This window comes from Agelaius tricolor, unplaced genomic scaffold, assembly GCF_023055355.1.
Source record: "Agelaius tricolor isolate 1412-34295 unplaced genomic scaffold, bAgeTri1.0.p SCAF_1, whole genome shotgun sequence".
Classification (NCBI taxonomy): Eukaryota; Metazoa; Chordata; class Aves; order Passeriformes; family Icteridae; genus Agelaius; species Agelaius tricolor.
Window position 1 is genome coordinate 1416950 of NW_027269261.1, and position 25796 is coordinate 1442745.

The 25796-nt window shown below is 43.1% G+C and overlaps 1 protein-coding gene across 4 annotated transcripts; it reads left to right on the forward strand.

The window, feature by feature from the left end:
• The first annotated feature begins 3245 nt into the window (after positions 1-3245).
• Positions 3246-23694, forward strand: TMX4 (thioredoxin related transmembrane protein 4). 4 transcript variants are annotated; one of them, XM_071440478.1, is made up of 8 exons: positions 3246-3492; positions 12110-12225; positions 15345-15390; positions 16150-16278; positions 16973-17018; positions 18460-18561; positions 19732-19795; positions 20230-23694. In XM_071440478.1, the coding sequence occupies exons 1-8, from the start codon at positions 3308-3310 to the stop codon at positions 20502-20504; spliced, it is 963 nt and encodes a 320-aa protein (XP_071296579.1). In that variant the 5' UTR covers positions 3246-3307; the 3' UTR covers positions 20505-23694. The 4 variants fall into 4 exon arrangements, with proteins under 4 accessions (XP_071296579.1, XP_071296499.1, XP_071296414.1 ...); XM_071440398.1 differs by having other exon boundaries at positions 3257-3492; positions 20227-23694; XM_071440313.1 differs by lacking the exon at positions 3246-3492 and adding an exon at positions 6366-11287.
• The last annotated feature ends 2102 nt before the right edge of the window (positions 23695-25796 follow it).

A 25796-nucleotide genomic window follows, 5' to 3' on the forward strand; every position in this document is an offset into this window, starting at 1 on the left:
CACAAAGCCCTGTCTTGCTCACACAGCTGCAGAGAAACAGTGAAATTACTGATGGGGAAGTCTAGGAAACAATGTATTTAGGTGGTGTCCTCTGTGCAGAGCAAGGGCTGCTCACCCAGATAAATTATCATTCCAGCACAGAAACATTTGCGAGCTGAGTGTCACAGAGCAAGAGAAAGTCAGGTTGGCATCTTTCCCTCCATGTAGCTTCACTTGTTCTTTCCATACTGTACTTGAACTTTCCATTTTATAATCAAGGTTAAAACAAACAAACACAGACTAGAATTTTTATTTATTTATTTATTTTTAAATCAAATTCTGTCCAAAACTTACCTGGGGTTCATGGCTACACTGCAATCACCAGCTGTGGAAACCTAAAGTGACAGCTCGATTCCTGCAGCTTTTCTGCAGCAGCAGTGGGAGTTTGGAAGCTGGAAAACTGTGGCTCTCCAGGTCTGTAGAGAGCCCACAGAGCACCACACACACACTGTAAGGGTTGGAGCAGGGCAGGGTAACAGAAGCCCACTGAAGCTAAGAGAGAGCAAATTGTGGAAGGAACAGAGCAATTGAAGTCACCACAGAAGAAAGAGAAGGTCTGGCCCAGACCCTTGTTTTTTCTGGCTGGCCCTCCTTGCTTTTTCTTTTTACCCATTTCCTAATGGATGTTCCTAATCAGGCTCAATGAGGTGTGCCATCTCCATCTTGGCCAGCCTGACCTACTTCACAGGGATTAGCAGCTCCATGGCATGGCTCCCCTGACTTGGGAACACTCTGTTCTCTCCCAGGAACGAAACCAACTCTGCCTCCTTCCTGATCAGCGTTTGGCTGAGGTGCAAACCTCCTCTGTGCTGGATGTGGCTAGAAATTACTGATAAATTAGCTACAAAGTATGTTCTTCTTTCCTTGTTCTTTGGAATTCACAGGAACACTCCCATTTATTTGGAGCCATCATTTTACATGTTGTTCCTTCTCAGTCCCTTCATTTGCATGTTCTTTAATGACACAGCTATAATTGTTCACCACCCTGTACCACCACTAAATAAAACGTTCCTCAGCCTTCCCTTCTGCACCATCAGTTCTTTGTCACTTAAATTCTCCTAATTTGGCTCCACCAGATCTCAACCCTCTCTCTGCTTTGGCCAATCATTTTTTCTTCTTTCCCTAGAGAATCTATAGAAAGATTAGAATGTTCCCCTCAAGTTTCCCAAGTTCTTATTAGCAGCAGAAAAGGAAAAAAAAAAAAAAAAGTAATTTCTTTATTACCTTCCCACAAAGGAACATCAGCCAACTGTGTGTCTTCTCAAACAATTTCTACTGCTGTATTTTTTTTCTCTTCTCTACATGTCCCAGGTCTAAACGTTGCTAAACCATCCAATTTACCACCATCCATTTAGGAAAGGCAATGATAGATTAGAGAATGTTTTTTAATTTTTTTCACTTTTACAGATCACAAAAGGATTAGAAAAATCGTAATATAGAGACTCTGAGTTTGTGCACCACATTGAAAATATTACAAGGGTCGTGTTCTGAGAGGCTTTTACTTATTTAATCCTCAGCTGGCACTAATTGCAGTGGCAAGATGGCTCAAAAAATGAAGGGATCTCTGCAGTGCTGGGAAGCTGTCAGCAACACTCTTCTTTGGTCAGGGCAGGTACTGTTGGAATACCTGGTGAGGAGAGTGTCACTGAGTCATTGGGAGAGGCCTCATTACTCCTGAGAGGTAACAAAAGAGAAAAAAATTCTGTCATGATTCTATTTCTGCATAGTGAGAGTGGTGCTAGGGCCATATTCTGCTTCTGTCACCAAATATTGACCCTGAGTCTGCTTCAGTGACAATAAAGGCTAGACCAACACTTGGGCTTTAAGGAAAGGTTTGATCAAACCCAGAATTCTGTGGGGAAATACAGGAGTGATGGGAAGGAGCCTCATAAAATAAACTGGTAAAGTGCAACAAAATTCACAGGTAATAAACACTACTATTTCCTCTGCTGAGGGGAAAAAAAGTGCGAATGTTTTACCAACAGGACTTATCAGCACTGTGTTGCAGGAACTATTATTAAATTGTTCAGCACAAGTTACTTCTATGCTAAGATAATCTCCAGCCAAACAAAGATTTTCACAACAGACAAGAAGGCAGCCTAGACCTGTACAGTGATCCCTTCTATTTTTTATATTTTTTCCCAGTCAGTTTACCAGGCTAACTAAAGAAATCGATTATTTTAATTTCCATTAGTTAAGAGTGCAATCATCTCCCTCAAGGGCAGGGCTGCTGTTCAGAGGGACCTGGACAAGCCAGAAGGATGGGGCTGACAGGAATTGCATTGAAGTCAAGGAAAACACAGCATTATGTAGCTAGAATGGGATAAAGAATTCATCAAAGATTTTCACCTCAACATGAGGAAGAGAATCTTTATGTTCAGGTTGACAGAGCACCTAGGAAAGGCAGCCTAGGGAGGCCATGGAGAATTCCTGTCTGAAGAGATTCTGAACTTACTTAGAACTGTAGGGGGAATAGACCAGAAGTAAATAAAGATAGTATAGAAAGTAATCTTACCCTCTAAAGAGTTGCAGTTGAGCCAATTATTAAGGATTAGGAGCAGGCCTGATGTTAACAGGCCACAGCTGTAGCCAATAAGAAGAGTGTTATAAAAGAGTAGATAGGTTGGTTGAGGGACACTGGAGTCAGTTGAGTATGGCAAGGACAAGGAAGAGTCTAGAGAAACTGCCCATGAGAAAAATCAAGAAGGTATAAAACTCTGATAATATAGAATCTTTGCAATGTAATGATAGTAGGAGGTGCTCCTGTGTCACCTGCTCCAGGTGATCCCCACCTTGGCAGGGGGATTGGACAGAATCCCAAACAGCGCTGGGATTCTGCTCTTGGATTCTTATTAGAAGCAGAAAAGGGAAAATAAGGGGTGACAGCCCCTCGGAAAAGGTAGCACTCGCTTTAGGGCAATCCCGCAGCGCCGGTGCCTCACAGCACCCGCTGGAGCTATATCACTGCTGTTCAACCAGCTCCCGCCACACGGCTCCGGGAACAGAAAGCTCCGGAAACCCGGCCGTGAGGGGCGGGCAGAGGGAGCGCTCGGGGCCGGTGCCCGGCCGTGAGGGGCGGGCAGAGGGAGCGCTCGGGGCCGGTGCCCGGCCGCTCTGGCCGTGAGGGGCGGGCACAGGGAGCGTTCAGGGCCGGTGCCTGGCCGTGAGGGGCGGGGTGGGCCGGAGGAGCCGCCCCTGCCCGCGCAGGCACCGCCCCCGCGGGGCCGCTCCTGCCCCGACTTCCTGAGGGCGGGCGGACGGGCGCAAGATGGCGCCGGGCCGCTGGCGCCAGGGGCGGTGGCTGCTCTGCGCTCTGCTGCTCGTGGCGCTGCTGGGTCCCGCCGCCTGCTTTTCTTCATCCTTCTACAGCCCCGGCGAGCCGCGGAGCAGCGTGCGAGTGCTGTGCGGCTCCAACTGGAGTCTGGTGTTGCAGGGCCAGTGGATGTTGGAGTTGTGAGTAGCGGCCGCTTTCCCGCCCGCCTCGGAGGCAGCGTGGCCGGGGGGACGAGGGGAGTTCCCTGCGGGCATGGCCGGTGCCTCCAGCCCCGCTGTGGGGACGAGGGGGCCAGGCCGGCCTTCCCGCCCTGCGGGAGGGGCCGTGCAGCTTCCCCACGCCGGCAGTGGCTGCCCGGGCACGGCGAGAGGGAGCGGCGGGCGGTGCCCGGTGCCCGCCCTCACAGCCCGGTCCGCGGGCATGGCCGGGCAGAACCCGCCGGTTCCCGGCTCTGTGGGCACGGAGTGCCCAAGGTTAAACGGGTCACTCCAGACAGAGGGGAATGAGGGATATGGAATGAAGGACATGAAAGTGTCGGAGCGAGCCCAGAGCAGGCCACCGAGTTAATCAGGGGAATGGCGCTTCTCTCCTTTGAGGAAAGGTTGAGAGAATTGGGGTTGTTCACCCTGGAAAAGAGAAGGCTTTGGGTAATCTAACTGGGGCCTTCCAGTACCTGAAGGGAATTTACAGGGAAGATGGGGAAAGACTGTTTATAAGAGTGTGCCATGACAGACCAAGGGGGAGCACATTCAGACTAACAGATAGTTGGGTTAAATTGGGTATTGGGGAAGAAGTGCTTTACTGTGGGGATGGTGAGGCCTGGCACAGGTTGCCCGGAGAAGCTGTGGATGCCCCTGGATCCCTGGAAGCATCCAAGGCCGGGTTGAACAGGGGCTTGGAGCACCCTGGGACAGTGGAAGGTGTCCCTGCCCATGGCATGGGGTTGGCACTGGATGGGTGCCCGAGTCCCCTTCCAGCCCCAAGCATTCCCCATCCTGTGAAGCAGCTGTCCCTCAGGTTCTCATCCGAGTGCCCAAGGTTAAAAGGGAACAGTGTCCAGCACTGCCCCTTGCCCTGCTCCCACCGGGGACTGGCCCTGGGTTCTGTGTGAGCTCCAGGAGGGCTGAATTCAGTAGGGAACATGTAGCAGGAGTGGACTTCCAAAGCAGGATTACATAATATCCCAGCCTTGAGCTCGGAGTTCTCATTCAAGTGAGATGCATAAGATTTCATTAACTTCTGCCTGACTGCACTGGAGTGGTGACTGTGCTTGGGATGTGACACAGTTCTTGAAATGCATGTGACTTTATTTTTGGTGGAGCTTCGCTCACCTGCGTGTATTTAGAAGGGGGAAAGGCGCTTGAGGGTTTTTTTTAAGACAGCAATGAATAAAAAAGTAGTTTAAGTAGGCAGTACAGCCACGTGGTACCTGTGGGCTGTGCGGCTATAAAATAGGATTTTATTGTGGCATGTGTGCTACTCTGTGGAAGTGCTTGAGTTTAAAGCAGTTTGAACATCTGAACTCGTGCTAACTCCTAAATACTTAACAAGCTATTAAAGTTGTGGCTTGCCCTTGGATTTGTTTTATCTCCAGTCTCTTGTTAGCGAGGTGGAATATCACCTGGGCTTTAGTGCTCAGGATCTTAGTCCACCCTGGTGTTAATCAGTGCATATGTGGTTAATAGGTTAATCAGGAATACCACGTGAATAGGTGGTAACGATCTGAAAACACCTGATAGTGACCCAGGGATGCCAACTGTTGTGGTTGAGGATTCAGAATGGGTTTTGTGTCTCTCTTCATTTATTGGGATCTAAAAGGTGGAGGAAAAAAGAAATTTGTTTTAAATTGGAGTTTTTTTCACTTAGTCCAACGTGGAAGCAATTGTATGGAAGTTACTGATTCACACACAGGTTGGTGAGTTTCAAGGAGGAAGGTTATCTATGGTGACTCAAAGTTTTTATTTCTAAAAGAAAATATTTAAATAACTAGTGGTGCGTGCCTCTGAAGAAGACAAAAGAGGAACTGACTGAAATCAGAAGTGGTTGGGGTGGCAAACAATTAGAATCCTTTGGAAGCCTTTACTTCAATTGAAGAATTGGTGTTTGGTTTGGAGTGAGAGGTTGCTGAGAATAGCAATGGTGGCAGCGTTAGCTTTAGTGTTAGCTGGGCATGGTACGTGTTGGTGCACTGCTTAAATCAGAGTCTTATTCATGTTATTCGGTGTTTGATGTGTGAAAGATCCTCGGCTCTCCACGCTATTTCCTGTGGTTCATTACTGGTGCTTTCTGCTTTTCTCCTGAGGAGGAGCCTTTCTCTTTAATGAGGGTGCAAACTCGGTGCTGCCGGTGTGGAATTAGCGGGAGCTGGAGCTCTAGGACTGGTTTTGTGAATGTTTCCCGGGCGGGATCCGGTCCGGGATTTTTCCCCATGCGCTTCCCGGGTGAAATCTGATCCGGGTTTCCTCCCCATCCCTGCTCCGGGTCCTCATCGTCAAAATATCTTTAAGAGAAGGGGGAAAAGTCGGTTTTATTTTGGAATTGAAGCTGGGGCAGGCAGCATCTTTCAGCCAGTGAGTTTTTCCATGGGCAGCAGCTGTGTCCCTCTTGCCTAAATATTCCTTATTGGGCCTGTGGCAGAAACTCCAGGCGGGAATTCTCAGCCCAAGTGGGGAGAATAGCAAACACAGCCTAATCCAGTTGTTGCAGCAGTTTGCGTTCTGATGGATTTTGGCTTCTGCTGGTTTTTATCTGGTTTAGAGCCAGTGATCCACACAGGAGTCCTGAGTGTCAGTCCATGCATTCCTTCCATGCTGTCTCAGGCTGGCTGGCAGTGCTGCAGTAATGTCCATTACCACCTCATTTGTTTGAAGAACCTCGGATTTATTTACAACACCTTTGTTTTCCAAGCAGTACTTCTTTTAAATGCAAATGTTACTATAGCATCTTCATGAAAAAAAAAATGTTTTTTCATCAGCTGCCCTTCTGATGCCTCCTGCTCTGGTAAGAACAGGTACAGCTGCTGCTTAATGTCAGTTTTCCTATTTGGGAAAGTGGAAAATCACTGTGTAGTTCCACTTTTTTGTTCTTCCCAGGTGCATAAATAGAGAAACTTAGGTTTGCAATTACTTGTGTGTGGCATCTGTAGCAGAAATAGGATTTTTCTTCCTTCATTCCCCCTAGCTGAGGTGTGTGTACTCGGCTGGCTTTTTGTAAATATTTTGTTATTCATAGCTGGGAAAATTGCAGGCCCTGGAAGCGCTGCTGCATTTTATTGATAAAAATGTTTTGGAGAAGGTTCTGTAACTGCCAGACATTGCAACATTTTTTGGACGTTGTTGCTATCACAGCACACAGGTCTGGGCTGGAGTGCTGTGTGTGTGATGCTGGAATGAGCTGTGTTTTAAAAGTTTCCCTCTTTCTGTAGCTGTGAGATAATGATTCATTAATATGATGAGTTTTCTTTTTGTCTTTAATATTGTGTCTGTCTAGAACACAGAAAACTAATTTCTGGTCTGCTTACTTAAAAGTGCGTTTTGCATTTGTAAACCAAAGTTGTTCTAAACTTGATTTATCTTAATTTAACATCCTCTTCTTTTTGAAGTAAATTAAAACAAGCAAACAGAAAAACCCAACCTATCAATGAACTTGTTGTCTTCATGCCTCTGGTTGCAAAAGAAACTGTTTATGCTCTTGGTGCATCTGCAGTACTTCATGTGCTTGTTCCCACGTCGGGTATTAAATGTTGTTTTGGCTCCCCTTTGTTTCAGCACAGACCAATTGCTGTGTGCACCTGAAAAACAATGTCTTCATTGTCCATTTCAGTTCCAGCCAGGTGAAAAGCAGGAGACCAGTTAATAGTCGTGTTTCTAAGGCTTATTATTCTTACAGTGTAATACTTCTTATTTTTTCCCTGTCACTTATGGAACATTGCCATGCTGTCTGTGTGGCCGGTTGCTTGCCAGGGTTCAGCCTCCCACCAGCACCTCTAGTCTGTAGCTTCACGGGAGTGTGCTAAAAATGAAATGGAGTGTTTTGGCATGTGGATGGTTTAATCAGTTGCCTTGAAGTACTTTGTGTAAATAAAATCCCAAACGATGCGCTAAATATTTAACAATTGCTGTCAGTTAAGGATTCAACAACGCTGAGAATTTTCTGTCACTTAAGGGTGTCTAGTCTTTTACTTCTTGTTAGCGTCCAGGCTTTTCTTTGTCCTATTCTTAAATACCCAGCAACCCAAAACCCAATAAAAGCAAAAAAACCCAGGGGGAATGAAAATCAAGTTATCAAAACTCTGTTTTGGTTTTGAAGCCTCTGCAGCGCTGCTGGCTGAGTCCAGAGGAAGTGACCAAACATTTTATTTAATAACTGAACACATAGCTGAGTGCTGTGCAGGGCATTGGCTGAACAAAAACTGCAAAACTGGGATGCTGAAATATACTTTATAGCAGAAACAAAACCGGTGCAGAAGGAGACCTAAAAATTTATAGAATGATGTAACTTAATCTGCTGAAGCTCTAGAATAATTAGCATAATTTTTCATTGATTGATTTGCTTTCTATTTTAAAAATAATTTCTTCTTTTTTTAAAAAAAAGCCTTGTCTGGTTTGGAGGGGTTTGGCACTTGGCAGGAAGCTCCCTGACAGCTTCCAGGGTTGTGTTGTGGTGATACAGATCCACAGGGGTAAATGACAGGGACCAACTTCTTTATCTTTGGCTGCCACCTGCTCACTTGGAAAGTCATTAAAACCACACAGTTGCTCTGGAGCTTTTCTTTTGTTGGCATTACAAAGCTGCCAATACTGCCCCAACACCTAGCTGTGTTTGGAATTGTCTTTTTTTTTTCCCCATTTTGTATGCTTGTGAGATCTGTAGCAATAAAGCAAAACTATTTAAAACAATGAAGGTAAGAATTTAATTCTGATACCGCTTTTACCATTCTGTTGGGTATTGTCCCCACATTTTTACACTTATTAAAGTAGCATTCCCAATATGAGCTCCATCAAGCAGCTTGGTTTAAGGAAGTTTTGCTGTTTTCTGTTCAGCAAATCCTCTCATGCTGATATCCATGAGCTGTTTTTCCTTTCTCCTGGATTTGTGCAGCTTGGTGAAATTGCCATTTGAGCCAAGTGTGGAATGGCACTCAAGGTTACATCTGGTATTGTTGGTCATGGTAGTGAGAAGGCAGATAGAGAGTCAGTTAAATGTACTTGAAAAGGAGTGAAATGGTGAATTCAGTAGCCAGGCAGGTGCAAGCAGAGAGAGAAGAGGCTCAGAGCTGGAAAATATCAGTACATCTTAGCCAAGTCTTTGTGCTTGCTGATCCACTGGGGGCGATAGGCAGAGTGGCACCTTTGCTCAAACTGGTTTCACTTGACTGGGTTTTGTTGTACTGCCTCAGTGAAGTTGTTGGTATTTGAAAGCCAAAGGTTATTTTGTGCTTTAGATCAGAGATAAATAGAAGTTAAAAGCAAAGCCTGAGTCTGAGAGCTTCAAACTTTGCTTTTCAATTGCTTTGTTTATGCCCTCTGCCAAAAGCTTTCAGTATTGTAGTGGAGTAGGAGAAAACACCTGGATGCTTGGGAATAGTGGCTTTAGTCTGCTGAGGTCAATCGTTGCTGCAGTGATGGATGTTTGCTGCCTTTTTTAAGGAGGGCTGGCCGTGTGTGAGAGCATTTCAGCTGTAAAACTCTGCTGTGGAAGAGCTCTGCAAGCATCAGCAGTGAGGTGTGTGTTGAGGAATGTGCAGTACCTGCTCGCAGTGAATAGTTTGGCAGTGTGTCCCTTGTAGCTGTGATGGAGATCAGCAAATTGCCTGTTCATGTGTAACAGGCTACTGAAAACTTTCTTTCCTTAACAGAGTGGCCAAGACCTGATTTAAATTCCAGAAGGCTTTGGTTTTTGACTTGGAGAGCCTGTTTTCTTGTCACACCTTTTGCACTGTGCCTGCAGGTTGGCAGAGCTACCCCCTTGTGCCCAGGGAGGAGCAATGGGAGTGACAGCCTGAAATTTGGTGCTGTTGACCAAGTGCTCATTGTTTCCTGGCCTGCCTGGGGTATGGCAGAAGAAATTTGGGTACTTCTGCTTTTGCCCAAGACCTGCTCTTGCATTTTGTGCCTTGAAATGTAACAAAGACTGGTTCCACAGCAGACATGAGGGTCTGTTTCCCTGCTCCTACAGATGATGGTTTTTTCTATGAATTTAAGAATGGTAGTTGTACCATAACTTCTGTGGAAATACAAGTCTGCCACAGTTTGAAAAACCCTGTTGAAATCAAGTACTTCCCTCAGTGTCCTTTGGGGTGCAGAAAGTTTTTGAAACTTTTGATAAGATGTCCTAAGTGTGTGAGGTATTTTACTGTTTAGTAACTTACCTCCCCTTACACTTACTCTTCCAGTATTTTAAGACTGGGGAAGAGACACAATAAAGCTTTGGTAATGTAGTTTATTTGTTATATCCAGGGGGCAGGCATGGATTCCTTGATGCTGCACCACAAATGCAGACATGAAAGCTTCAGGAAGGTGAGGGTGTTGAGGTAAACAGCAGTGGGAACTCTGGCAGAAATCTGTTACAAGTTCTCTCTTGAACGTGTGGGGACAGGCTGTTTCCTGGCTGGCAGGAATTGGATGGGTAATTTCAGGAATGGAAAGCAAATATTTATTCCTGGTTATCTGTGCCAGTGTTCAGCTGGAGTGGCTGGATCTTGCAGCATTATATGGAACTATTGCCATCCCATGTCCAATACTGATACTAAAAATTAGACAGCCAACAACCACAGCTTTTTGTGAAGTTCACTGTTAGGGCCTGTCACTGCTGAGCTGTGACATGGGTAGATTTTCATGCTGCTTTGATCTAAAGGAAGTATTTTCAATCATATAAGTGTTAGTTGTGTATTGAATATTCCACTTCATTCAGGAGAAATGCTCATGCATGTCAAATATAAATATAAGTTTTGATGGAGTCAAAATTTCTATTCCAAAATCAGATTAAAAAGGCTAAATGATGTATTCATTTTGAAAATCTCATGGTGTGTATTTGAGACATCTGGAGAAGCTGGATTTAGAAAACAGTCAAGCTTCTGTTTCATTTTAGATCAACACCAACTGCATTATCTGATGGATGTTAGCAGGTTCTTATTTATCAGTCAAGCTTGTATAATGAAATAATCCTGTTTGTAAAGTACAGTACCTGCCAGACTGTTATTAAAAGCTCTCTCTGGGCCAGCAGCACAATGGAGAGCATTGCTGCATGTGAGACTTGTTTCCAGCATCTTTTGGGAAGATACTGAGGGGCTGTCTCTTGGCAGGATAAGATTTATGTCCTTTTTGCAGATGCTTTCACACAGAGTGATGTTGACTTAAAAAGACAAGATAGAAGCTTTCACAGTTAAATAAAACTAGCATTTTTAATTTGTGTTCTTTAAACTGCCAAGTGACAAGATTGCCTTTTTTAAATACAGGAGTTTAAAAACTACCCCAAGGCACGCAGAGTAAATTTAATTCCACCTCTTCTGTGAGAAACGACCTGTTTTACATGAAGCTTTATTGATATGAAACATCTGGGGGTGGCAGGGGATATCTCTGTCTGCAGCCAGTAGAGAAGTAAGCATTCCTGAGAGCCAGAGAACAGGCATTGCCAGTCCCTGGGTCACACAGCAGGGGTGGCAGATGAACCAAAGGAGTGGAGAACCTTGGGCAAGTTCCTAGGGATGGTTCTGTGCTCAGCATCTTGGACTCTGCCCAGGAGGGAGTGTGTTCCTGTGCTTTGCAATGGATGGGGGAGCGTGGTGGCATCTGTGGAGCCCTGTGACCAGGACAGTGTCCCCAGACTCACTGCTTTCATGGTGGCATCTGTGGAGCCCTGTGACCAGGACAGTGTCCCCAGACTCACTGCTTTCATGGTGGCATCTGTGGAGCCCTGTGACCAGGAGAGTGTCCCCAGACTCCCACTGCTTTTGCTGCCAGAATTCCTGCCCTGGTAAATCAGATTAGAGCCTGTAAAGGTATCTCCTCATTGGTAAAAGGCTGAGTCTGTGCATGGGCAGCTCAGTCTGTACCTCCCAGTCCTGGTTCCCTGCACAGGTTTCATGCAGACTTGGCCAACCAAGTTGGGCTAAAATGCAGAAAGGTGGCAAAAGGCATTTTACTATCAATTTTATCTCATCTTATCCGTTATATTAGCTGCTCTGTTTCCAGATTGATATTCCCAATAGGTGCAAAATTGGTTTAATTCTTCTGATTGAGAGTGTAGAAAATTCAGCTCTTGAAAAGAGCACTCCTATGTTTCTGAAATGAATCCTGGGTAAAAACAGGATGATAAGTATGAGCAGCAGGAGTTTGATGTGTGCTCTTTTTAAGTCTCTCATGGCTGCTATCAAAAAGGGCATGTTGTGATGTATGGAGTAGTGGGTTAAGGCAAATGCAATTTCAGGAAGTTCTGAGGTGTGGGAAATCAATACCAAATGTTGTGATGAAGGATGCTACTTCAAAGGACAGCCTTGCTTCAATAATTCAGGTAGCTGCCGTGGAAATGTATTTTATTTCCTATGTAAATAGAATAAATCACAAGTGGTGAGGAGTTTGGATATGAATTTCTCGCATCTGATTTGTTTTGTTTTAATAACATGGGGAGGAACATAGGGATTGATAAAAACCTTTGATTGTCTTATTCAGTAGACTTGATGAAGAGAAACTGTGGGTTTTTCCTTTGTGACTGATGTGTTTGTACATCCTCTGTATATAAATCAGTTTGCATGTGTGTAATGGCAGAGTATGCAATCTTTCCCTGCCTTCCCCTCAGTTACGCCCCTTGGTGCCCGGCCTGTCGGCAGCTGGAGGCCACCTGGGAGAGCTTTGCCAAGGAGAGCGAGCGGCTCGGCATCACCGTCGGCAAGGTGGATGTCACTCAGGAGCCAGGTACTGCATCCAGCTGAGTGCCTCAGTAGCAGGATTATTGAGCACAACCACCATTTACTGTTTAATTAGGCTTCCAAGTCACAATAGTGTTCTACACACTTTGTTTCTCTGTACAGTTTGTATTTCTGAGCTGAAGTTTGTAAACTCAATTTGAAGGATTAAAGAATTGGGAGAGTGATTTGGCTTAATACTGACTTACAAGAGGCTTATTCTCTATTTTAATCTTCTGCACTGAAAGCTGTTGCCTGTCTCATTCCTCCAACCTGTCTGCAGAAGATCCCAGCTCTAGCTTCCCATTAGGAGAATTTCAGGGTGTGGTAGAGCAAGCCTGCTTTAATGAAGTTACTGTTTCCAACATGTTGCTGGTTTATTGACTGCTTTAATTGTGGCAGTGCTTTATATTACAGATGTTATTGCTGTTTCCTGTTGGTGATGCACATATGCAAATATGTTTATAAAATCCCTTCCCTAACTATTCACAGGAGCATGAGTGCAATCTAATTTATTCCTTTGGTGACTCCCTTCAGAGTTTTGAGTGTGTCTTTGTACAAGCAATATTAATATTGTATAAACCTCTGTGTCTCCTGGGAATGCTTCATGCTTGTTTGGGCTTTAAGGGGATAAAGGAGTTTATCAGCAGTATCAAAAGACTGATAGATGAGATGTTATTAGAAAAAAAAAAGCCAGACTTTACTGATTTTTTCTTTGCTTTTACTTTATAAAGTGTGTGAAAAATGTTTATTACTTGAATACATGCTGAACAGATTTACTGTGTCAAAACCTTGTCTCAGAATCAGCAATCTAAATTGACAAGACAATGCCAGCTGCTCTAGACCCTGTGTAGGTTCATGTCTTGTTAGAAGCTCACAAGCATAGAAAAAATCTGGTATCAAAAAGCTGCATATACTAATAATTGTGTAGTTAATAAACAGAGGAGTTTTAATATTGCCTTGTTCAAATAGAGGTAAACTTAATACTTGGATTTCTAATGTTGCTGGGAGTCCCGACCCCTAAGCATGAATTTCTTCTGAGTCAAAGGACTGACCAAAACAATGAATTTGTACCAGAGCTCATGTAATAAACCTCCAACATCCAGCTCAGCCCTGGGAGCTGCAGGCACTTCTAGAACTAAGGAATGCTCAAACTGGAAAACAAACATTTATTACGTGTTTGACCTTTGGTGCTGATGTAATTTGGAAGATATGAGTTTCTATGGAGCTCTCCAAAGTTACTGAGGTATTTTTACTGTGGGCTTTGCATCAGCCTTTCAGTTGTGTTTAAGTGCTCTGTCTCCTTTCTTGATTGCACAATGGTACTTTAATTAGTGTTAGTTATGTAACCCCTTCATTGAATTGGAAGTAGTCAAAATGTGTTAAATTAGGGGAAAACCACGAGATGAGTGCAGAGTTACATAAAATTGCACTTCCCAAAGTGGCAGGAGAAAGTGGCCATTCATGGTGCTTAATTGCAGGAGATGCCTGAAGAATGAATCCACCAGAGTCTTAATGGCTTCACAGCGGCTTTCAGTCCTTGATGTTCCAGCCTTGAAGTGCTTCCTCTTGCCTCATCTTCTGCATTGAAACATTCAGTGTGGAACAAGCACATAGTGGAGATGCTTCTGGACCCTTAAATTCTGCATATTTGTGGTGCCTTTTCTAAGCTCCTGATCACAACACTTATCTGTCAATTACGACAAGACTTCTGGATCTTCTGTGTCTTCTTTTAGTAGTTGCTGGCTGAAAGCAGCTAGAGTTTTAGATGCCATCTCTAGTCTTTGTACATTTTCAGAGATGTGCATACCTCTGAAATACCTCAGATAAAAGGGTTTTTGAATTTTTGATTAACTGCTGGTTTCATAGTGGATGTCAGTTCCTGATTTGCAGATGCTTAACTGTAGCCAGTTCAAGATTGTATTCAACAGGCACCAAAACAGTTTAATGTTTCTTTAAGTTTTGTAGCTGATTCACATCTAGTTTTACCAATCTAGGGAGGTGCCTTGGATAACCAGCAAACCTCCACCAAAAATACTGGGGAGCTTAGATGCATTTCATAACTATTAGATTTTAGAGTTGCTTCTGAGGTGTTCACTCTAGGATAGGCCACAGGTGAGAGGTTTGAGCTGTTTTATTTCCTCTGCCTGAGTGGCATTTGTATGAACTTCAGAAAGCCTGTCAGTGTTCCCATGACTTTCTCTGTTGTTAAGCTAATTATGTTCTTTGTGTCTCTCCACCCACTTTTCCTCGTGCAGCTGTGCTGTCTGCTTTATTAATTCTGCTGCTACACTTGTGGGTTTGTTTGCTTTATATCTCCCTGTGCTGGCACAACTTTTAGCTGTTTCAGAAAGTTTTTCATCACCCTGCCTCTTGTAGCAATGCAGGCAGAGAGCTCAAAAGCTGAAGTAAAGAAGCTTTCCTTTCTGGAACTTTAAAGATCATTTGCTTTACATGTCTTCAAACAAAATACTGAACAAGAAAAAAAGCCATAACTCTTTTTTTGTCTATTCCATAGAGGCATTCACACTGAGGGAAACATTACCAGTGAAACTTGTAAAAATACCTGGCTTATTTCAGTGTGGCTCATCTTTGTCTCTAAAGGCAGAAACCCTCTTGCTACAATACTTTTCCATGGCTAATTCTGTTGCCTAGAGCTGTTTGCTTTATTGAAGGCTGCATAAGGCCTTCATTTCCCAGAAGATTTTCACAGACTTTTCTAAAAGGCAAAGCTAAATAACCATACTCTTTACGCTAGTACTTTATATGAATTACTGCCTATAGGAATTGAGCCCTCTCTGATGGACTCTGAGTGCATCTAATGCTGGGCTGGTCCAAAACTTGAGCTGTGTGCAAATACTGGGGAGACAAACCCATTGATGAAGGAAATTGCCTCCCAGTAAACATCCTTCAAGCTAAATGTTCTTCCTTCATTTATAACCAATATTCAGCATCTGTTGCTGTTTGTGGCATATCTGAAGACAAACTGTTAACCTGTATTTACAAAACAGTGGTGAAAGCTGTGCAGCCTGCTCTAAAATACAGATATGTTGCTGTTTATAGATAAGTCAGAATGCTGAGAAATTTCAGTGTTACTGAACTGTTTGTGTGGTTTTCTTCCCTTTCTAGGCTTGAGTGGTCGTTTCTTTGTCACAACACTTCCTACAATTTACCAGTAAGTGTGTCATACTGGGAACTGCAGCTGTTGTCATTTGATTTCATCTATAACTGAAAAGTAGGGGGAAATGAAGGAAGAGTGACTTTCAATTTCAGCTCAGGTTGCTGTAGCTTTGATTGCATGATGAAATCCTCATGTGAGGCTTTTCTTTAGTTTAAATGACTTTACTAAGTTTCCCTGTTCTCCATACTATTAAAAATGGAGCAGAGGAGACATTTGCTCTATCTCTTCTCTAATAAGGTGATGCCATCCTTAAAATACTGAACCCTTCATTAAGTCAGAGTACTTTGAGTTGTGCAGATATACAAACAAATACATGTTGTATTGCACTAAAGAGTTTTAGTTGTTGTTTTGCACTGGGTTTTGTGTTGTGCACTGAACAGTATGTTTGTATCCTTTTGGGATTTTCCTCTTATCACATGGACTTGCTCCCCCTGCCCTAAGCCTCAGTGATAGTGGTTTGTCAAATACATGTGTTTGTGCACTTTTAATTCTGACTTGTATTTGGAAATGGTTTGGTTGTTAACCTCATGCGCTGTGTGTATTTGCTGTAGTACCAGTGAATATTTAAGAAAAATAGCAGTTTTTATAAATGGCAGAACCCCATGCTGTTTAAAACTTGAGGTTTTTCCATGCTGGATTACAGTTCCCAACCCCTCACTCTGAGCCAGTGAGGTCTGTGATGTCTGTGGGGTTTTGGGTGTGTTTTTCCCCCGCAGTCTGGGGCTGTGTGTGCTGATGGGGTTTGTTTTGCAGTGCCAACGATGGAGTGTTTCGCAGATACCGTGGCTCCCGGACCCTGGAAGATCTCCAAGGCTACATCTTGGAGAGGAAATGGGAAGCTGTGGAGCCTGTAGCAGGATGGAAGTCTCCATCTTCTATAATGTAACACTTGGTTTTTGTTAACAAAAACAATGTTTTATATCTCATTATTCACTGAGGGTCCTGTGTTGACAGTTCAAAGACAAAAGGCCTTTATTCCTTAGACTTGGAGAAGCCATCAGTATTGACAGCCTGATTCCCAGCTTCTCACCTATAAAGGCAGCTTATTTTCTGTATTTGCTTTTGTTTGTGCCTGCTGGGGCTTGTTTATGTCATCTTTGAAAAGAGATTAAAAGAAAAAATTCAGCCACTGATCATTATGTAAAGTGGCATTTCTCATATCTGCCGAGTCCTGGAATCAAGTGTGTGTTTATGTAAATTACTGCTTCATGACTTCTGGCTACTGGTACTTTAGCTTTGAGGGTTTCTTGTTTATTTCTTTACAAGAGGGACTTTTGTCTCCCTTTGGAATAGCAAACAGTGTAGTGCTTACAGCATGTATAAGAATTTGTTTTTAGAGAGAGGGATTTGCTTAGAAATATTGTAGAAAGCTTGCATGACACAAAGGATGAACCCAAGATGTGAGCGGCCTGCAGTGCATAATGGCTTCAGCCAGAATGAATAAATTCACATCAGAGATCCAGAGAGGATCCTTATTTATTGTGTGAGAAGGAAGAGGAGCTGTAGGATATTTAGGGATGGGGAGAGGAGCTGCAGGGCTGCTGTCAACCTGTCCTTTCATTTCCTTGTGTTCCAGGATGCATGGCATGGCAGGGCTGTTTCACTTCTCGGGGTGGATCAGGGTAAGTAACTGTGTGCTCTTTTCCATACTCCTTTTTATGCTTAATAATCATATGTTCAAGTCAATACGCAACTGAATGTTTTTATTATCATTTTATGGGAGTTGCTTAGTGTGTTGCACAGGAGAAGGGAGGACAGGGGTTTTTTAGTAATTTCTGAGTCTGGGGTTCAAACTGGCAACACCACTTGTGTAGGAACATGATGAATTTGGATAATAGAGTAATTATCAGAAGTAAAGGAGAAATGCTTAGCTACACTGATGTGTGCTTTAAAATATTAAAGCATATTTTACACTAAAATATTTAAAGATGCTTTCATTTGGGAACTATCTAAGTTTTTCATGGCATCCAAATACAGAGAATTTTCAGATTCTGGTCAGGAAACATCCTCTTAAAACCTTTGAGTGTCAGTGAGATTGAGACTGTATTTGATTGCAGCAAAATATGTTACTGTTGTAAGATGTGCTCAGGAAAGAAATGTAGGTGAGAGTTGGAACAAGTTTGTATCACTTCTACAAAGTACCAAACTAACACAGAATCAAGCAGAGCTCTGAGTTGTGTATCTTTTGATTCTTTCTTTGGATAATATTTACTTTTTATAGCCTTCTGATGTTTCTCTCCCATGGTTGCTCTGAAGTGTTTTTTCTCTATAGTCTCCTTCCTGAAAAATTAACTCTCCTGGGAAGAAACCTCTAATTTGTGTTCCACTTACATGCATATTTCAGGTGTCTGTTTCCTCACTCCTCCTGCTCTGCTGTCTTTGCTTAGGCCTTAACAAATATCAAAAGATGTTGTGACATTTTAAAAGAAGACTCTGGAATTTTTGTGTTTAAACTGCTGTAAATGTTGGTTGTGGTTTCTTTTGCAAGAGATTTAATGTCATAATTGACCTCCTGCCAGCTCACTGACTCCATGTGCTGCTTGACTCAGCCAGTTGAATTTGTAGGTTTGAGGAACAGACCAAAGATTGAAAGAAATCTTAATACTGTATTTGGGTTATTATATTTAAATTTATAAGTGAAATAATTTATTTACTGTATGCTTAGAGTGTGTGGCTCCTTTTAAGACCTAAAAATCTTAAGTAAGAGTTGAATGGTTTGATTTTAGTTAATGAACAGGTGCCACATAAGGATGAAGGGTGTTGTGATACTTTTCTGCAAAGCTCCTCATCCATCCATCTGCAGGGAAGGTTGTGTGTGGCATCTGTAATGCTAATTGTCTTAGGGAGAAGGAATTGTGCATCCTCTGCTTAAAAAGCCTTTTCATGTCAACAAATCAGTAAAAACCCCCAAGATTTAATGGTGTCAGAAGGGGAAGATTTCCGTGTAAATACTGTTAAATGGAAGCTTTTAATCAGACAGCAATGCATGTAATGGTGTTGGCAGTAGAAATCCTAAGTGGTTTTAGGTATGAAGTTATTTAAGTGTCTTGTTCTAATTTCCAGCAAATTCATAACTACCTCACTGGCACTCTTGGAGTTCACGTTTGGGTTTCCTATGCCATCTTCATCTTAGCTACCTTACTGATTGGCCTGCTCCTGGGTTTGGTAAGAAAACATGACTTTTTTTTTTCTCAGTTAACTAAAACTCCTGCCACACTGTTACTCAAAATCAAAGGACAAAAATGTTGTTTAAGGCTTTGGAGATTTAGGGGGTTTAGGTTTTTTCAGGTTAGTTGCCAGTTCCACAAGTGTGTTCTGCAACTGCAAGGGCAGTTCAAACAGTTCTGCTGGTAACTGGTTTAGCCTGCTGCTAGGTCACTGTTCCTTGTAGGATGTGTAAGAGTTGTTTCTGGGATATGGATCTCCGCCCTTCAACCCAAATAGCAGTGAAATAAAGAAAAATGATGTCAGTGTATTTCCCAGTACTTCTGGGACGTGATTTCAATGCAGTTGAAATCTGAATTTAGGCAAAACCATGTTTTATACTCAATGTGCATACAGAACACTTGTATACAGGCAAATGTTTTTGATTATTTAATTTCAACAGCTGCATTTTTCTGGATGGTAGATTTTCACCAGATGAGAGCAAAACAAGTTAGTATAGCTAGGAGCAAGTGAACATCATGTTTTAAAAGAAACTCTCCTTCTTACTCTTTCACTAAAAAAACCCCAACTGAAAAAGCTGAAAAAATGTGAAGTTAGTATCTTAGCTCTTTCCAAAAAGCTTTTCAATGCTTGAAATATATTTCTTTCACATGGTGTCAGCTCTGTCTTTTTCTGTGCACTATTCTTAGCATGTGACAGTGCGGCACAAATGTCTTCCTTGCATTTTGAGTTCTGCACAGGGCTGGTTAAATAATGAGCACAGAAGGTGGAACACACACCTGCACTGGAGAGCCAGAGATAGGAATGGAATAACATCCCAAAATACAGGAAATCTTGACCAAGGTTTTTTTCATGAATTTTCAGAAAGTAAAAATTCTCCAACTGTGTTCTGAGTTGTTCTTCAGCTGTGAGCAGTGTCAGTACTGAATAAATTTAGCAAAGTAGGAGGCAGAAAATGGGTAGTAGAAGGCAGGGAATGCTGGTTAGTGCACACTGAAAATGCACTTTGTTCCATGTTTTTATTTAGCTCTTATCTCTAAGCAAGAGAACACAATTTTGTAAATTTGATTGTGTATATCTATCTAAAAGGAATGAGTGCGGGGACTTTTGCAATTGCTAGTGAAATGCCATTTTTATTATTGCTAATGAATGCCTTTTTCCTTTCCACAGGTCCTGGTTTTGATTTCAGACTGCCTCTGCCCAGCCAAGTCAAAACACTTGGCTGAAACACCTGGTAAGAACTCTTAAAGAGGCTGAGGAGCTGTAGTTTCAGGTGTAAATTTGTAGGAGAAAGGGCAACACACTGTTCAGATCTTAGGTGTGAACCAGGAGCCAAGTAAAATTGGTTTGTCTTAGGTTTGTAACTCAGTGGAATAAAGTGAAAGTCCATCTGTGCCTGACATGCAAGGAGAAGTAATGGAAGTGGAGGAGAAAGCTACTGAAGATTTAAGGAAATAACTGAGAAATAAGGAAAAGTTTTCAGTCACAGAACCACAGAACGGTTCAGGTCGGAAGGGACTTTAAGGATCAACTGGTTCCAATCCCAGTTGGAATAATAATTGTAATCCATTGTAATAATGTGATCAGTATTTCAGAGCATGTCCCTGCAGCCCAGGAAGGCTTTGCTGTGGGAGTCAGTCTAACTGCAGTCTCTGCTTTGTTTAGAAGAAGCAATCAGCAAGGAGAACGCGGAGAACGCGGCGCTGGAGCAGCCGGACGAGGCCGCACGGCTCTCTGCGGATGAGGCCGCCGACGTCCAAGATCTCTCAGATGGAGAAGATGCAGCAAACTCGAGTGCTGATGAGTCAGAGGAGGATTTAGCACTTGGAAAAGAATCAGGGGGAGAAGAAACGGAAGACTTAAGCGAGCAGCCGTTAGCTGAACCAGAGACTGAAAGCGCAGTGAGGCAGCGCAAGAGTCAGGGGGCTGAGAAGGAACTATAGCTTCCCCTGTGGTGTCTCTTGCACACCTGGACCAAAGAAGTGTCAGACCCCTCCAGGGTCTGAAGCTGGAGCTTACACTTGATTTGTCGTTGGTGTTTACGCAAAGCTCTGCTCTGCCAGCAGGCTCCTCTTTTTTTAAGCTTAGTACTTGCTTACTTTCTTTGATAAGCACATTTGCTGTGTGTTGTGTGACCTTAGCTGTGACAATCAGAATCAGTGTCTTATCTGTTCCATGTCCTCAGAGAAAAAGGGGGTGTCAGCCTCAGTTCACCAGCTCTGAAATGATCATTGTGTGTGTGTCCCTCTAAGGACTGACCTGGGCAAATCAGGACTTTTAACTCCATGGTAGCTTGGCAGGATTGTGACTTTTCTGTCTGAATGTTGATTGTTCCCAAATGCCACAGAAGCACAGAGACAATTCACTAGTGAAAGGAGGCACTTTACTGGTCTTCTATCAGAAATGTTGTGTACCATGGGTTTGTTTTTATCACTTTCAGCTGAAGCACCTTTCTATTTGGTTTTGTTTTGGAAGTTGATCCTGCAGCTCACCCCCAGACCTGTTAGTTTTTGGTGATCCAGAGGCTGTGCAGCTTGAGTTGTTTGACCCAAGGAGTTGGAGTAATTAAAAACCTCAGGCAGAAAGAGAGTGGCAGCTAAATGTTTAAAATGTGCTGGAACTTTTAGAAGGTTTAAAGGAAGTTATTTTGGTTGGCGGAAAATTTTGCCAAAGCACAACTACTTTTTTGTTGTTTTGGTAATTTATTCCCATCAGGAGATTGCAGCAGGAAATACTCACTTTGGAGTCAATCAGTTGTGTTTATCATGCCAGTACAAGTTTGTCATGTGCAGTGCAGTCCTGCCATTTCCAGCTGGGAATGCTTTTGGCAGAGCTCAGGCTGCTTTAGTGATGCCATCTGAAGAGGCACTTAGGGTTTTACCTTTGATCACTTCTCTACTTTTGCAATCATCACGTTGGGGAAATAGAGGGGGCACAGGTGGGCAGGGGTGAGGAGCTTTGGGTTTTGCTGCTTCTATCAGAAAAATGTGCACATGTTGAACTGTGTCAAGTGAACATGGCTTGTCAGGTAGACAGCATTAGGTGGGTAGACTTGGGTCATTAAACATATCAGTGTATCACTCCTTTGGGTTAATATGTAAGTCTTATTGGTGAGGAGTACCCTCCATGAGATTCTGTATGTTCCTGCTTTGTTGATGTATGACCATGAACGCAAGATGTGTCCTAATCTTGATATTATTTTAAAATATATATATATGTTGCATAAACCTTGCTAACATGCATGAATTTCATCTTGTTCTTCAAGAACGAAGAGTAGTCAGAGATGAGATCATCTCTTATTAGAAGCTGCAAATGCAAAATGCTGGTTTCCTTTGAGACTGAGATTAATAGGGCCAATTTGTGTTGAAAGCTGTTTTGTTGTTTTTTAATGCTTACAAAGAACATAATTGCCAAGAAAGCTCAACTTTCCCATCTATGTCCTGTTCCATATGTTTTCAAACTATATGGTAGAAACTCTGCACTTGTCTGCTAGAGCTGCTCAAAGAAGAAAATGACGCTGCATATCCTGAATTTGAAATTTCTTAAGGAGTACTCCCAGTCTGGAGTTTGATTTCCATATAGTGGACACCTGTAAATGTGCTTTTATGTGGATGTAAACACAGACTTGATGATATCTACACATTGCACTATCTTGAGAAGAGCTTGTGGTGTTTGGGTGTTGTCCTATGTAAGTGAGAGGTGTAAAGCCGACCCAGCAGTAGGTGAGGCACACAGCAGCCTGTTAAAAGCTACACTTCTGTCTGCAGAAACCAGGAGAACTTTGTGGCCACTCCAGTCTGAAGAGAAGAACTGTGCACTTTGAAGACAAAAAGGTGTTCTCCCAAGAGCTGGGTTCCCCTGTGGATTTCACAAGCAAACAAACAAACCCACAAAAGGCACTTTGTCCTAAAAGGCACGTGGTCTGTGAGATGCTGTGGGAGAGATCAGAAGCCCCTTTGTGTGGTGTGTCTGAATCCTCTGCTCACGTTTCCTCTGTCATTGGGTTTGGATTATTAAAACCAAAGATAGGGAGTGTTTTCCATCATGGCAGACCGAGCTGCAAGATCACTGATGGGCAGGGATTAAGTAAGCAGGCAGCCGGTGACAGCAGCTTAGGTCTGTCTGGTGAATCTAGAAATGAGCTTGGTCAGGCTTCTGAGGGTTCTTGAACAAAGGATGGATGTTCTTCCTGTGCTTTGATGAGTAAAGTAGGGAATATTTGTGCTGACTGGGTTTGACCCTATTTGATGTTAATTGGTGTATCTTATTACAAAGATCACCCAACTGTGGCTAAGGCTTTGCTTAGAAAAGGTGATACTGTGCAACCATGGATCTCTCCAACATTTGTGGGGAGATGACTGTAGTGTGATACTGGAGATAGTCAGTTTTGACTAATATTTATCTGGGAAACAGCAGGCAGCAAACACTGTAATGGCTAAATTGGTCTTTAACAGAAAAACTATTAGCTGTGCAGTAGGAGTGTCATGTTAATATACCTTCCAGGATCAGGTATTTTTCCACCAGAACACATTTTAATTGAATCATGTGAATAGTGCTAATTAGACCATGACAATAGTTGGTGTGTTTCCAAAAAGTCAGGATCAACCTTTTGTGCAATCTGGGTGTACTGTTATCTCTGTTCTGTTAGCATTAATCATGAAGAAATGGAACTTGTTCTTTCAACCTCAGTATAGACAAAAGAGCCTTGGAGAAGCTGCTGTTGGCACTGTTCTAAATGTTTTGATGAAGGACAGGGCCTTAAGGCTTGTGAACTAGAGCTGTGTGTCAAAATTAATTTAAAGTTGTTGAGAAGCAATTTAAATATCAATTTGGCTTCATGCCACTGGAATGGGAATGCTTAACAGCAAGTCATGGAAAAAAATCTGGCAGGTTCCTTTTTCAAGAGGCTGGAAATCCATCCAGCATTCCAAACCTCCTGTCCTTGGGATCTGTGTGAAACTTTTATGTGTGTCTTGGAATGCTTTGTATCTACTGCCCCTGTGGGAGTGGGAGGTGTTATGTGGGTTTTCTTCTTGGAAATGTTACACAGGGTTGTCTGTTACATGAAAGTGTTGCAAATTTATACTTAGGTGTATTTTTACTGAAATGCCACATAAAATTTTGTATTTATGACCTGCTTGGTGTAATTTTCATTTGCTCAGTGCAGAGTTGGCTCATCTATGTCATTAACAAAAGGTTTGGTGGTTTTTCTTAAATAATGCTGATCTTCCAATTAATCACAGAGGCTGTGATTTGTGAAGATTCCTTAACATCTTTAAAAGGAACCTGGACATCAATGAATTGCTTCCTTCTGGAGAGTTTCCCTGGAGGAACACCCAGGGCTCTCAGGGGTTCAGAATGGAGCTGGGCAGAACAACATAACTGAACCCTTAAAGGCTTCACCTGCACATGAGGTAGTTCTTTCCCCTCCCTGAGAAATCCCCTGACTCTGCCAAAGCTGTGCTGACTCCCTCTGGGATTTGGAGGCCAGCAAGAAATGTACAGAGCTAAAGAGCCATCCTCAGGTTGTGGTTCACATTCCAGGCAGTGCTGCAGGAATAGGCTGTAGGGACAGCTGTGCAGAGGGAGAAGGGACAGCCAGGAACCATCCCTGGACCTCCTTGGAGCAGCTGCTGGATCTGGCACCTGGATTCCTTCTGCTCAGGTGAGTTACCTGAGCTGCCTCTCCTTGTGAATGGAGGAGCTGCAGGACCTGGGCCATTTGCCACTCCCTTTGCTTTTCTTCTTTTCTGCTGTGTTCATTTCTGGATGCCAAGTGCAAGTTGGAATGGTATCAAATGAGGCCTTGGGAGCATTTTGTTTGCTGTCTCATCAGCTCCTTGTTCTCTTTTGTGATGTGAGAATATGAAATTTTCTCCATGAAAACAGCATGTGGAATACTACAGGCAAAATTGTATCAGGTTTTGATCAGGTTCAAGCAATCAGGCAAATCCAAGCTCTAGTTTTATAGGGGAAAGACTGAACAGAACTGAAGTGGTAGAAAAGCTTCATTTTTCTATCTGGAACTGGACCAGTGGTAAGTCCCAGCTCTGGGAATGCTGCTGCCCAGTAGTGTGTGCTGTCATTCCCTTCTGCTGGGGAGGAAGTTGTGTTTTGCTTCAGTAAGTACTGTGGTGATGGCTTATTTTTAACCAAACATCTTCATTCCTCTCCCATTAGAAAAAAGCACCTGAAACTCTCTGCTTTTACTTTCACCTCATCTTTCCTGAGGAGAGAGGAAAGCTCTGTATTTAACCACACAGGGAACAAATGGGGATGTATTTATCCTAATATTTTCATTTAAATTTCCATTTTACATGGAAAGGTTGTTTTTTATGGCTCATTAGAACTACTTGGAGCCTGCTGGTACTTGAGACTTCTACATCTGTTCATCTGGATTCCAGGGCAGTGTGGGAGCTGAACCTGCACACCATGGATTTTCCTGGCACAGGCTGGGCCCGTGCCTCACGTGCTTGCAGAGGATGCAGAAAGGACAGTGGCCATTCCAAGTGTCAGTCACACATCAGGAAATGACAAGATCACCTTGATAAGGATGCTTTTTTTGTCTGTGTTGCTGTGGTTGTGGGGACAACAGTAACAGAGATCTTTGTAAATCTGCCCTGGATTGGTTTCATTGTACTCAGAACCATCCAGCTCCTCCCAGGAGAGTGAGTCCTCTGCTCAGTGCTCCACTCCTCTGCCATCCCAGCAGTGTCCAGACTTCCCAAAAGAGACATCCAGGGGCCTGTTCCAGCCACCTGCTGAATGGCCAAGGAGCTGTCCTCATCCCTGCAGCATGCCTTGGCTTGGACTCCCAGAGGAGAGTTGCCAGATGGCTGCTGGGGTAAAAACTCCACAAATATTTTCTGTTGGTTCTCCTGCCTGGCTTGGAGGGGACAAAATGAATTGGTTCAGCTTTGACACCTGTAAGATGTATCCGAAAACACTCTAGAAAACGAGTATTTTATGACTTTATTTGGAGAAATTGTGGGGCTTTCAGAAGCCTAAGTAACTGTTTTACTTATGTAAGGTACTTGATAAAACAGCTTTGCACAACAGTCTTGAGAAATGGCAACGGCTTGTACACTAAAATGTTTGAATTCTATGCTTCAGTTAACTTCTCCAGTTAATCTTTACTGCAGCTAACTGAAGGGAGAAAGTCCCAGCTGGGCCATCTTTCCCCTGCTGAGGTTTTTGTGTGCTGACAGGAGACTGTTGATGTTGTCTCTCTGATC

Bases quoted from the DNA above. Each gene is read 5' to 3' on its own strand.
- TMX4 (XM_071440235.1), top strand. From the start codon at position 11,019: ATGGTTCTGTGCTCAGCATCTTGGACTCTGCCCAGGAGGGAGTGTGTT. The intron at 12,226-15,344 runs GTACTGCATCCA...TTCCCTTTCTAG, and splicing joins GGATGTCACTCAGGAGCCAG to GCTTGAGTGGTCGTTTCTTT. The intron at 16,279-16,972 runs GTAACACTTGGT...CTTGTGTTCCAG, and splicing joins AAGTCTCCATCTTCTATAAT to GATGCATGGCATGGCAGGGC.